The sequence below is a fragment of the Anabrus simplex genome, chromosome 1 (assembly GCF_040414725.1).
Source record: "Anabrus simplex isolate iqAnaSimp1 chromosome 1, ASM4041472v1, whole genome shotgun sequence".
Classification (NCBI taxonomy): domain Eukaryota; kingdom Metazoa; phylum Arthropoda; class Insecta; order Orthoptera; family Tettigoniidae; genus Anabrus; species Anabrus simplex.
The window spans coordinates 1,722,896,109-1,722,910,123 of NC_090265.1; the positions used below are offsets into that span (position 1 = coordinate 1,722,896,109).

The 14,015-nt window shown below is 39.7% G+C and overlaps 1 protein-coding gene across 1 annotated transcript in view; it reads right to left on the bottom strand.

The window, feature by feature from the left end:
* Positions 1-14,015, bottom strand: part of LOC136858718 (protein 5NUC) — a 178,457-nt gene that overhangs the window by 76,418 nt on the left and 88,024 nt on the right. Inside the window, exon 2 of the mRNA XM_067138460.2 lies at positions 2,309-2,500. Within this exon, the coding sequence (XP_066994561.2) occupies positions 2,309-2,500 (192 nt within the window). The remainder of the gene's footprint in view (positions 1-2,308; positions 2,501-14,015) is intronic.

The following is a 14,015-nucleotide window of genomic DNA, read 5'->3' on the forward strand; positions in this document are numbered from 1 at the left end:
AAATTTAAACTGTGGTTAATGCTTTGCTCAGCCATTCATCCCTCACGCTTCTTTTCCCTCTCTGCACCACGGAAATACCCGGAACATTTGTAATGTGCAGCTGTAAAGCAGGTGCAAATTTTAATTTCACTGCAAAGAACAAGGAGTTCCATTGATGGGTTTCTCAGTATTTCAACGTGGATACCTTAACATTACTTGATATGACAAAGGCTTCATTCTTTCCTGTATGAATTTGAAAACCTCTTCGTTTAGATCAGGATGTCTCCGTGGGTCGCGTGTTGGCGACCCAAGCAGTTTGCTTGTTTTTATGCTCTTTCCGTTTAAAGCTCGCTTTATGTATTCCATTTCGACCGAGCGAGTTGGCCGTGCGGTTAGGGGCGCACAGCTTTGAGCTTGGATTCGGATTTTTTTATGGTTTACTATTTTCACTTTCTTTCTTTCTTTCTTTCTTTCTTTCTTTCTTTCTTTCTTTCTTTCTTAATCTGTTTACCCTCCAGGGTTGATTTTTCCCTCGGACTCAGTGAGGGATCCCACCTCTACCGCCTCAAGGGCAATGTCCTGGAGCTTCAGTCTCTGGGCCGGAGCTACAACGGGGGAGGATGACCAGTACCTCGCCCAGGCGGCCACACCTGCTATGCTGAACAGGGGCCTTGCAGGAGGATGGGAAGATTGGAAGGGATAGACAAGGAAGAGGGAAGGAAGCGGCCGTGGTATTAAATTAGGTACCATCCCGGCATTTGCCTGGAGGAGAAGTGGGAAACCATGGAAAACCACTTCGAGGATGGCTGAGGTGGAAATCGAACCCACCTCTACTCAGGTGACCTCCCGAGGCTGAGTGGACCCCATTCCAGCCCTCGTACCACTTTTCAAATTTCGTGGCAGAGTCGGGAATCGAACCCGGGCCTCCGGGGGTGGCAGCTAATCACACTAACCACTACACCACAGAGGCGGACTTCCCATTTTCACATCAGACAATATTGTACCTTAGTTAAGGGGACGACTGTTACTATCACGTAGTTGCGTCGCCGAGCACCTGCGATGTGTTATATAGTGCGGTGTTCACTGTTCAAGTGTGCAATCTTTGAGCGGAATCGGAATTTTAAGAGGCGTGAGACTGGAGACTGTTCGTGCTCATTTTAATTCTTTCTTAGTGAGTGACTCACATCTGAGGTGCAGAGTACAAATGTCGGGGGTCCACGTCAGGCTGTACTTGTGCTCTCTTGCACTTCACATGATTTCCCGGCTTGAAGGTACCGTGAAGCAATAACACGAGCTTCCAACCCTTTGTTCTTAGTTCCACCCTGTCGGCGGGGGTGGGGTGGGGGGAGGGTAGGGAAGGCGGTAGAATCACATCAACGATATCCCCTGTCTGTCGTAAGAGGCGACTAAAAGGGGTCCACGGGTCGTAACTTCGGAGCCACGAGGCTCTTAGCTGAATCCTGGCATTCCTTCTACTTACTTGTGTCTGACTCCTCTTCCCCTGTGGGTGGGAGCTGTAGAATAACACTCGCGGTATCCTCTGCCCGTCGTAGGAGGGGACTAAAAGGGGCCCAGGGGCTATATATTTTAGAGGGTGGGTTGGCGACCACGGGGCCCTTAGCTGAGTTCTGACAGTGATTCCACTTACTTGCCAGGCTCCTCACTTTCGTCTATCCTATCCGACCTCCTTTGGTCAACTCTTGTCCTTTTCCGACCCCGACGATATTAGAGCACTCGAGGCCTAGGGAGTCTCATTTTCACGCCCTTCGTGGCCCTTGTCTTTCTTTGGCTGATACCTTCATATTTCGAAGTGTCGGATCCCTTCCATTATTTCCCCTCTGATTAGTGTTATATAGAGGATGTTTGCCTAGTTGTACAGCACTTCCTCTAAAAACAATAATCACCACCACTACCACCACCACCACCACTGTCCGACTCCTCACTTTCTTCTATCGTATCCTATCCGACCTCCCTTGATCAACTCTTCCACTTTTCCGACCTCGACAGCCTAGGGAGTCTTTTATTTTAAAGCCCTTGTCTTTCTTTGGCCGATAGCTTAATTTTTCGAAGTGTCGGACCGTTTCTATTTTTTCCTCTGATTAGTGTCAATAGAGGATGGTCGTTCATCCTATTAAAACAACACTCACCAACACCATCACAACTGACCTGAATATAGATTATTTGCGAAATTATATGCCAAAAGATATTGTAAAAGCTTACAATGAAAGCTAAAAGCACACGAGCAATCGAGCTGGTAGGTGTATAGTTAGTTCTACAACCCAGCACCTGTACGTACAACAGTTGTCACTGTAATGACTGTCGACTGTACCTTGGTGTCCGGTGTGAGGTAGCCGACGACTCCCACTTGCACTCCATTTACGTCCAGTACCACGGACTTGTTCACTACCAAAGAGGGCTCCAGGCTGGTGTTCACGTTCGCTGCCAGGACAGGGCACGTCACGTTGTTCAAGAAAGGGACCAGCCCCGCGACACCATCATCAAACTCGTGGTTGCCCAGCGACTGAAACAGAAATATGGTTGATATACAAAACAGTCTCTCACTTGTGATGTATTTATTGAGAACAATATCACAATATAGCAATACTTGGCTAAATCCGTAGCATATTATGATGGCCCGTGCATTGAATTCATTGCAAAGAGTTGTATCACCAAGTTACAAGATTACAGTTACTGAGGAATGTTTTAGGTAAGTCCTAGAATTGACCCCTGGAAGAACGCGTTATAAAGGAAAAAGACGAAATAAAGAGAGGGACACCGAGGACAGTTTATAGCAAGCGATAACCACTGACACAGAATTCCCTTAACCATTAAATGCAGGAATTTTTATCTTCATATTTAAACATTATTTTCGTATTCCATGGCAGTTTTGACAGGGGGGGGGGGATGTCGGCAGTTTCAAAAGCAAGCAAATGTATTTACATGTTGTATTCATTTTATATTCCTATTTAACAATATTATTGGACCTTTGTGTCTTCTTATATATATTGAACCCGAGTGACTTAGGCCCATAGTCAGTCATGATTTGATTGGTAAAATAATATGGTACATTTATTGGAATACAGAAGTGTAGTTGAGAATATTTCGTTTATGTAATGTCGAAATCAGAGCGAAGGAAGGACGACAGACTGGAGCCTGACGGATTAGCTCAACACGACAACTTTTAGCTACTTCACAGCAGGGAATATCATTAGTTGGCGAACAAGGAAATACAGAGTCCACAAATAAGTCTTGGTCAGAAAGAGAAGGGGGAGAGTCATACAAAGGAAACTCACAACATGAGTAATACCTTGGGATATTTTTGGCAGGACGGAAAGTCCGTGACCTCGTGGAAAATTACAGCGGTTGCATGTACGTTCGCTGGCCTAAGTTCGAGCAGGTGGAGAGTTAAATCACGTGACCGCTTGCCGGCCAATCGTAAAAATTTAATAGAAGACTCAGTGATACCATCTTAAGGAATGATGGATGAGATATTTCCGTAACTACAAAAGTATTCAGTAATAAATTATTGTGAGTACACGGATGGATGTACTGAATTTATTAGAGGTCATGCATGGAAAAATAATCAATACTTATTGGCAAATTAAATAAATTGAAGGCTGGATTTCTTGGAAACCAGACAGCTTGAATCTCATTGGCTGAAAGAAGACCACGTTGTCAGGGACGCTTACAAAGGCGCGAAATGTGAGGAGCTAAATCCACCCGTATCTCCTAAATCTGTGATCACCAGGGGTTCATATTTAATCCAGCAGATATGCTAGCGGAGTGGATTGATTTGATGTAAATTTTAACTTCCAATTCGGAGTGCAAGTACCGATATTAAAAATCCACCCCCTCCCTCAGGGGTATGACGTCAATGAATCCGCGGGAAAAAGGCTTCATCCATATATACAGGGCAAGGGATCCTCGCCAGCACACTTGTAGTGAACATCGGGAGCTGAATTGACGGTCGCCAGCACACTTGTCTTGAATCTCTGGAGCTGAATTGACGGTCGTCGTACACTTGAATTGAATATCGGGAGCTGAACTGTTGGTCGCCGCTAACTTAGAATTCTACGGACGTACAGTCATTTAATGGCGCGAGCATCCGCCAGTGTTTGTAAAGTGTGATCGCGCTCAAGCAATAGGAACTAGAAATAGTTAACGTAGGACAGTGTTTGTTATTTATGAATATCAGTGATGTAAAGTAATTACGCTGCAAGAGAGTAGTATAAATTAGATCACCATAAGTACGTACATAACAGACTGTGTGACGAACAGTACTTTCAGGGAAGAGTAGCCTGTACTTTGCTATATCGAACCGATATTATGAACACGTCAAGAATACCGTATGAATCGGGCGTATCGCGACGGGCGTAAAAGTTGACACCTCGTCGTACGTGTCCAGGTCCATTGTGCGGTAGGTGGACGAAGATTAAATAGTGTAAATATATTAAATTCTTGGGTCTAGGACAGAAATTTGTTGTATCCAAGTTAAAGTATACAGTGTTAACGTTGTAAATGGTGAAGGTTTGTGGTAATCAAGATATGAGTGTAAAATGGTAATGTGCCAGGAAATCTTTTGTGAAACTACGCCATCAAGAATGGAGGAGTAAAACGCAGAGAGGGGCCGGATGGAGCCTCTCATCTGCAAAGCTGTAATGGAATACCGATAACTAAGATGAGTACTAAACTGTAAATAATATTTGGGAAATGTTATCGTGATGGGAAAAATGGGAATAATTTGGTTATACTTGGTTACCTTCTGTAACAAGATGAGTCGCTTAACGACCCCATCCTAAATTTGTAGCACGGACAGTAGTAAATAATAATAATGTAAATAATCGGGTCTTTTATGTATTCAGTTTGTGGGAGATGTAAATTTGTGTATATAGTGTAGTACGTTAAGTCATGCATGCGTTCATATTTTCTTTGTAGTCAATAATTTTCTTTACGTTTGATTTTGGTTATTATAGTTAAATAAGACCCGATATCTGTTTTTATGTTTTGTCATTTTTAACGAGCCATTTAATGACATGGAAGGAAAATCCAGCTTCGCCATACCAGTTGTGTTTTGTTGTAATTAATATGGTCATATTTTCAAAGTGAAGTTGTTAAATTTGTGAGATGCGATTAATATAATAATTTCCAAGTAAATCATATCTGGAGTGTTTAGTGCCAGAATAAATCGAGTTTGTGAAAGGGGTTATGCGTTAACACTAGAACGGCCGAACTTTCCTCATACCTATAAAGGCCGCAGGCGGTCATTTTGACCGCTGCCACTTACTGACATATATCTAGCATCCAGGATCTGTGAAACATGCGAATGTTCAATTATTAATTTTAAAACAACATAGTTAACAATTGGGATGTATTGTATACAGATCAATCCATTGTTAAGTATTAATAATTGTTCATATTCTCTCACTTCTAATAGGTAACAATGAAATATTTTGACGGACTTGCTATTGAATTCCTTTATGAAAATTGATGATAAAAATAACAGTCTCAATTTGTTTACAAGCCTATTTAGGCACTTGACAAGCAATTTATGCAAGTTAATAACTCACATGAACATTTTCCGCAGACTACTTTATTGCACGAAGAACATGTGTCAAGGGTTTAGTTCTGTTTATAATTGGAGTTCACTTGAAGTTGTCGTCGCTTACGACTGGCACATTGGACCTGAATCTAAGGCTCAGGCTGAAGTGTAAGGATTTTTTTGTTTGCTAGTGGTTTTACGTCGCACCGAACAGATAGGTCTTATGGCGACTAAATGTAGGCAGTTCAATCAACCGGGATCTTGTCTTCACAAAATCAGATCTCAGTTCTTGTATTACTTCAAGAATATAATCATGTCGAGAGATTCTCTGTCCCGTAACTTCCATGTAGACTATCCATGAATTTATTGCTGCTAGATCAAGTATGTTATAAAATACATGTACAGGCCACCTTCGGCATCCAGCCCTGTTGGTGTATACACGCGCCATTTGATCAGCTGCATCCGCACCATACTTAGTTCCGTTATAAAATTCAGTAGTACTAGGGAGGTTCTTGTTATCTTCACTGACTTGAACGCTTGGGTGTAGTATACTTCGAAGCACATTCTTGTTCACTTTTCCTTGATATACTGTGAGAGCAGTGTGATCTTCCTTCTGGAGTACGACAGTCTTGTACAGATTCATACGTAGTGCTTTGATTGACTCCGGGATTTCCTTCCTCACTCGATTGATTGTTCCAACAATACTAGTTTTCTTCTCTTTCAGTCTCTTAGCCAACTTTGCTAATGTAAAGAAGTTATCAGTGGTCACGTTATGTCCTTTCATGAGGTATGGATCCATAAGTTTCAGGACAACATTTCCAGGCAGTGACTCATGGGCAGGTCGCATTTTGTCCTTCCCAAGATAAGGAAACTCATTGCACACATACTTAGAATCAACGTCACCAGTAGCCAAAATTTTATGCCAAATTTATCTGGCTTGTTGGCCATATACTGCGCGAACCTGCACCGAGCTTTGCTGGGGAAGTGTTGTTCATCAGCTGTGACATTAGCTCCTGGTTTATAGCAAGCATAACAATTCTCAATAAATATATTCCTAAGAGCAGACACCAAAGCAAATTTATCCGTCAGCAAACGAGTGGACCTAGTTTTACGGAGATCAAAGCGCAAAATACCTTAGAATTTATTTGAACCTGTTCCTTGCCATAGTGTTGGTGAAAACAGGGGGACCCCTTAAAGAAGACCACATGTGATCTACGGCTAGACTAGTAAGTTTATAACCTCCACGGGCGTATAATATACCAATATCGTCGCCATAAGACATATCTGTGTCGGTGCGACGTAAAGCCAATAGCAAAAAAACCAATAAAATCGTCTAATTCTTCCAAAAAATAGACCACTTGTCCATTGTCTGTCTGAGCTTCGGTCTCTGTGCACATCTTTATATGCTTCAACATGGATGTGTCAATGAATAAACGTCAGACACTAATCTTGCTATTAGTCTCTACGTTATGCTTAGCGTGATAAGTAGGCCCTGCTCCCTCTTTCAGTAAATTCTGAGCAGTCATCCTTCCAGGGAGGGGGTTCCCACTACTGTCGATAAAAGTCCAAATAATTGTTCCATCCTTATCACATAACTGATCCCTGGTGCAAATGAAGAAGACTATACCAGTTCATGACCTCTCCCAACTCGTCCCCTTCTTCTTCAAACAGGTGGCCTGCTGCTAAGAGACCATTCTCTGCTGCAAGATTGATCACGGCTGGTTGAAGGAGTAACTGCTTCTATCGTAGGTGCGAAGTCCACTGTGTGAATATTTTCATTAGCCAAATCGCTATCACCATCCGAAACATTGTCACACTGTTGAGGTATAGAATCCTCATCGTCACTCATTTCGTCTAAATCTGATAATGTATCTTCGTCTCCTGATTCATCTTCTTCTAGCTTTTCAAGTTCTGCTAATAACTGAACAGGAGTAAGTTTTTGCCGCCGAGCCATTATTACGCACTATAATACACAAGGGACAGGCACTAACTCGTCCACTCGCGACCACTGCTAGAGACATACTGTTTAGTTACATTATACGCCCCAATAGCGCCAGTTGTAAATATATCACAGGAAGCAAGCAGTGAGTAATAGAGCTCACCGTACCAAGGAAGTGAAGCGGTCAAAATGACCGCTTACGGCCTTCCTAGGTATAAGGGACAATATCTGTGTTCCCTTATCAACTACGGATGTAATTTTTGGCGTGAATGTACATAACCCTAAAAGATTAAAAGTCACAAAAGCACAACCTTGTGCATTAAAAAGTACGAGCGTGCAAATACCTTGAAATTCGCTAACGGTCAAAATGACCGCTCTGGCCGTTCTAGTGTTAAACATATTACGAGTGGACTACCGTGTAACAGGCGAAAAGTATTTTTTTAATAATAATAATAATAAATAAATAATATAACTACTTTTTTGTTGAAGAAGGTACTTTTTTTAAAATATAATTTGGATATAATAATAATTCATGTGATATTGGAATAGTTAGTGAGCAGTGCGTAATAATAAATTCATGTGATCAAGTGTTGAGTTTATCGGGAATCATTTAATGACGGGAGGTCGTTTTTTTATTCGGAATTACAGTGCGTGATAATTTAATTTGGTCAATTAATAATATTGAAATGTAGATCGGTGCTAATAATCCGTACATGTTATGAACGTGTGGTTTAAATTACGGTCCAATATTTTTTTTTACGTATAAATGTCGCGTTTTAAAGTTGCGATTCATTAGCCGGAACACGTAGGACTAATATTACGAGACCATGATTGTCAAAATTTGGTAAATATAATTTCAAAATGTTACGATTATTTGTGGATAATGAACTAAAGCGTAGATCAAAATGAGATAGAAAATGTGAGAGAATCTGCAGTCAAATAATAAAGGTCGTACGATGTCAGAAATGAATAAATAAGTCAGTTGATAATTCTGTGAGAAATAAATGAATCGAGGAATATTGAGATAGAGAGGAAAATAAATTCCGTACGAGAGACACTTAGGATATTGAAATGAGTGTAAAATGTACGGGCAGTGTCACAGAGAAAGACTGAGTTACATAGCGGGGAGCATTCGAACCCGTGACAGCATGTACGAAATAAATAGACTGCACAGCTATTCGTTGAGATACAACAGATCTAAGGATAATGAGAGTTCAGATTCCACAGAAATGGTCGTATATTGTATTCATTGTAATGACGAGCGAGGACAATCATGATGTCGTGATAATAATAATAATAAATATTGCAGATAAAGGATTGGACCGCCTTAATTAAATGAGCGTTGATAAAGATGTTAAACGGGAATCTAAATGATAATATGCAACCGATAATAATAATAATAATGTAAGGACGATGTTAAATCATCGCGGTCAGATTAATAATAATTGTCATAATAATAACAGTAATGATGTCGTTGGTTGATCAGTGAAATATTTGTAATTGCGACCGATATCCTAATATATTTTGGCGGAAGTGACCGGTCCATTAATAATAATAATAATAATAATAATAATAACCTCTTAAGTGACATGAATAATAATAATAATATCTTGAGTCACCTATTCATTAATAATAATAATAACCACGAGAGGGATATAATAATAATAACAGTAATAACCATTTGTGTTTGCATCCCGCATAATAATGATGATATTAATCAAACGTGACAGTGCCAGGAACCGTTGAGTAATAATAATAATAATAATAATAATAATAATAATAATAATAATAATAATAATAATAATAATAATAATAATAATAATAATAATAATTTCAAGGATGATAATTTCATGAATATTCCGACGATCGTGGATTAAATTGTTTGGTGACAACATCCCTCTATTCGTATGTTCGTATAATGAGAGTGATAATATTAGAGTCATTTGGTACCTCTTTATTGTACGGTTTCCTTATGGGACGATGTTACAACTTGGCGTGTTTGTTTACTTCGCTCGCGATGCGAGGGGGGCCATTGCCACGGTATTTCCCAACCGCTTCTCGTTATCTCATCTGTGTCAGTAATCTATTGAGGCTACTTTGAAACATTTCAAATCACATGTAAATAAAATATAAATGCTAAATCAATGGTATGGTATCAGCTGGATATCGTAAGATAGGAACTGTCCGTGGAATCCAGTTTTCGCAATTCACGAGAAACATTACCCAGTCCGAGTACCGGTCTCGGAAAAATGTATATAGCCGGAGTACATCATCTTAGTTAAATCGGGAAGCCGACCGTAACATGGGTTATGCTCGGGCTCCCGATAGAAGGAAGCTATATCTTTGAACAACGGTTCGATTCAAATGGAATCGATCCGTAAATTATACCTCCAAAATGTCATTTTATTTCAGAAGCAACCCAGCAAGATATTGATACCACTTGCGGTATGGCAAGTGATTTATGTATGTAACATGTGTGGAAATTCAAATATCGTTGCCAAGTGTATCAAAGTTTCATACGTCAGATGGCGTAATAAACCGCTCCTTCTGGCAAATTATCTCAAAGGAAACCACTCTCATAATCTTTTTATTGTAGTTAGATGATGCCCTTTTTAAAGTAACAGTCACTTCCTAGTCCTATCATGGAGTCCTTAAATTCAAGTTACAATCGAGCTTTCCCCATTTTAATTTTAAGTTGCTCCGTTCATCCCCGTGTTCTATTATGCCGTTATAGTTATATTTGATGACTTAAAAAATGAACCGACACCCCTGAGATAAATGCTAGTCTGGGACTCGGGAGGTGGACGGGTGCAATATATAACTAGCAAGATACCCGTTTTTCGTTATGGCTTTGAAAGGAAAGTTATTATTCAAATTTATACATTTTGGAGAGTCCACTGTCAGTTGAGCCTGGCCAACCTGTAAAATTTTAATTTTATACGTCGAACAGTAATGGAGGAATGAATAATTTTTAAGGGGTGAATGTTTTTAAAGTCCGCCTCTGTGGTGTAGTGGTTAGTGTGATTAGCTGCCACCGTCGGAGGCCAGGGTTCGATTCCCGGCTCTGCCACGAAATTTGAAAAGTGGTACGAGGGCTGGAACGGGGTCCACTCAGCCTCGGGAGGTCAGCTGAGTAGATTCCCACCTCAGCCATCCTGAAAGTGGTTTTCCGTGGTTTCCCACTTCTCCTCCAGGCAAATTCCGGGATGGTACCTAACTTAAGGCCACGGCCGCTTCCTTCCCTCTTCCTTGTCTATCCCTTCCAAACTTCCCATCCATCCGCAAGGCCCCTGTTCAGCATAGCAGGTGAGGCCGCCTGGGCGAGGTACTGGTCACCCTCCCCAGTTGTATCCCCCGACCCAGAGTCTGAAGCTCCAGGTACTGCCCTTGAGGCGGTAGAGGTGGAATCCTTCGCTGAGTCCGAGGGAAAAGCCAACCCTGGAGGTTAAACAGATTAAGAAGCAGAAGAAGAAGAAGAATTTTTGTTAAATATTTATTAACATCTATGATATAGAAGACTACCCTTCATTTAAAAAATTATGATCGTGCCTAAAACGATTTCGGAAGAATGGATATTGTGTTTTTGAGAGTCAGCTACCATCTAAACCTCTTAGGGGAGAAGTATTTGGAAGTATACGTTATTTTACATCTAGGACCTAAAAGAAGACCCTTCTCGAAAAATTACAACTTCGTACACCAAACGGTTTTGAAGGGATGAATAATTTTGTTTACGGAGCTAACCTCATTTGACTCATTGGCGAGGGAACGTTTAAAAATATTTCCTATTTCACACCTAGGATTTTGTTTTCGTACGTTAAACCATTTCGGAAGAAGGAATGAATATATTAGTTTTCAGATCCTAACCCCCATTTAACTCTCTGAGTGGTTAAATTTGTTTAAAACCTTCTGTCATTTAACAATGCAATGAGTATGGTATGAACATTAACCTCTCGAAGACTAAACTGATGTCAGTAGGTAAGAAATTCAACAGAAGTGAATGTCAGATTGGTGATACAAAGCTGGAACAGGTCGATAATTTCAAGTATTTAGGTTGTGTGTTCTCCCAGGATGGTAATATAGTAAGTGAGATTGAAACAAGGTGTAGTAAAGCTAATGCAGTGAGCTCGCAGTTGTGAACAACAGTGTTCTGTATGAAGGAAGTGAGCTTGCAGACGAAGCTATCTTTACATCAGTCTGTTTTCAGACCAACTTTGCTTTACGGGAGCGAAAGCTGGGTGGACTCAGGATATCTTATTCATAAGTTAGAAGTAACAGACATGAAAGTAGCAAGAATGATTGCTGGTTCAAACAGATGGGAACAATGGCAGGACGGTACTCGGAATGAGTATATAAAGGCTAATTTAGGAATGAACTCGACGGATGAAGCTGTACGCATAAACCGGCTTCGGTGCTGGGGTCATGCGAAGCGAATGGAGGAGGATAGGTTACCTAGGAGAATAATGGACTGTGCTATGGAGGATAAGAGAAGTAGAGGTAGACCAAGACGACGATGGTTAGACTCGGTTTCTAACGATTTAAAGATAAGAGGTATAGAACTAAATGAGGCCACAACACTAGTTGCAAACCGAGGATTGTGGCGACGTTTAGTAAATTCACAGAGGCTTGCAGACTGAACGCTGAAAGGCATAACAGTCTATAATGATAATGTATGTATGTATTATTTAACACCTAGGATATAATTTGATATTTTAACTTCGTAATTCAAACAGTTTCATATAAATGTATATTTTTGTCATCATCATACCTCATCCCCAGGCAAAACCCCTTAGCGGTGTGTTGTTTTAAGTGCACTTCTTATTTATATCCTCATAAAGAGAATTCAACTCATTTTACACACACACACTCCCACCTTAAGTTCATTCTCTCCCCCTCCCCAACAAAAATGCGTGTTTCTTTATTTTTAAAGGAGATTCCAAACACCAACTTTCACGGCCGTAATATCCTTCGTTTTTGTGATATAAGTATCCTCAAACAAAGAATTAAACTCATTTTTCAATTCATTTACCCACCCTTAATTGGATGTTCCGAAAACAAAAGAATGTGTGTTTCTTTATTTTTTAAGAAGATTCCAAATACAAATTTTCACGTCTGCAACATCTTCAGTTTTTGAGATATAAGTAGGCCTATCCTTATAAAACAATTCAACCATTTTCAGTCCTTTTTACATCCCCTTTAAGTGGATTTTACGAAAACAAAACAATACTTTTTTAAAGGAAATTCCAAATACCAATTTTCACGTCTGTAATACGTGTAATACCAGTACCCTAATAAAAATAATTCAACTCCTTTTTCAGTTTTTTTAGCCCTCCGCCCCCCCCCCCCCCAAGTGATTTTTCCGAAAACAAAAAAGTATGTGTTACTTTGTATTTAAAAGAGATTAAAAACACCAATTTTCACGTCTGCAGCATGTAACGTTTTTGAGATATACTAATTTTAAAAAACTCACCCCCTTTGTCAATCCTGTTCACCTCCCCCTTAAGTAGGTTTTCCAAAACGAAAAAATACGTGTTTCTTTATTTTTAAAGGAGATTCCTAATACCAACTTTCATGCCTGTAACATCTAAAGATATAAGTATCCACATAAAAAGAATTCAACCCCTTTTTCATCTCCCCCCCTCCACTGAAGTGTTTTTCCGAATACAAACAAATGTGTTACTTTTATTTTTAAAAGAGATTCAAATGCCAATTTTCACGCCTGCGACGTGTTAAGTTTTTATATATACTGTATATATGCTCGTTTTAAAAATTTACCCACTTTAACACTTCCCCTTAAGTGGGTTTTCAGAAATCAAATTATGCATGTTCCTTTACTTTTACAGGAGATTACAAATACCAATTTTCACGTCTGTAACTTGTTATGTTTATGAGATATACTCATTTTAAAAATTCACTCCCTTCGTCACCCCTGTTCACCACCCCTTAAGTAGATTTTCCAAAAAAAAAAAAAAACGTGATGAGATTCCAAATACCAATTTTCATGTCTGCAATTGGAAAACTCATAGAAATGGTAGTAAAAACTAGATTGGTAAATTTTCTGTGTAAAACTAATTACTTTTCCAATAATCAATATGGGTTTCTCCCAAATAGAGGAACTGATAATGCTGTATTTGATACAGTAATAGAGGTTCAAAAGACCTTAGATGAAAATAAATTAGCAGCAGGGCTACTCATAGATCTTAAAAAAGCATTTGACCTGGTTGACCACAAAATACTTCTGAACAAGTTAAAATTAGCAGGAATTAGAGGTTTAGCACACAAATGGTTCCAAAATTATTTATCAAATCGAACACAATATGTGATGATTAACGATACTAAAAGTTTTAAGCAGCAGACAAAAACGGGAATACCGCAGGGCTCAGTACTAGGTCCAATTCTATTTCTGATTTATATTAATGACATACAATCTCTAACACTAAAGGGGAAATGTAAAGTATTTGCTGATGATGTCTTAATAACTTACAAAGGACTATGTGAAACGCGAATTATGGAAGACATAAATTGTGACTTGGACAAGTTATCGGACTGGGCTTTATCTAA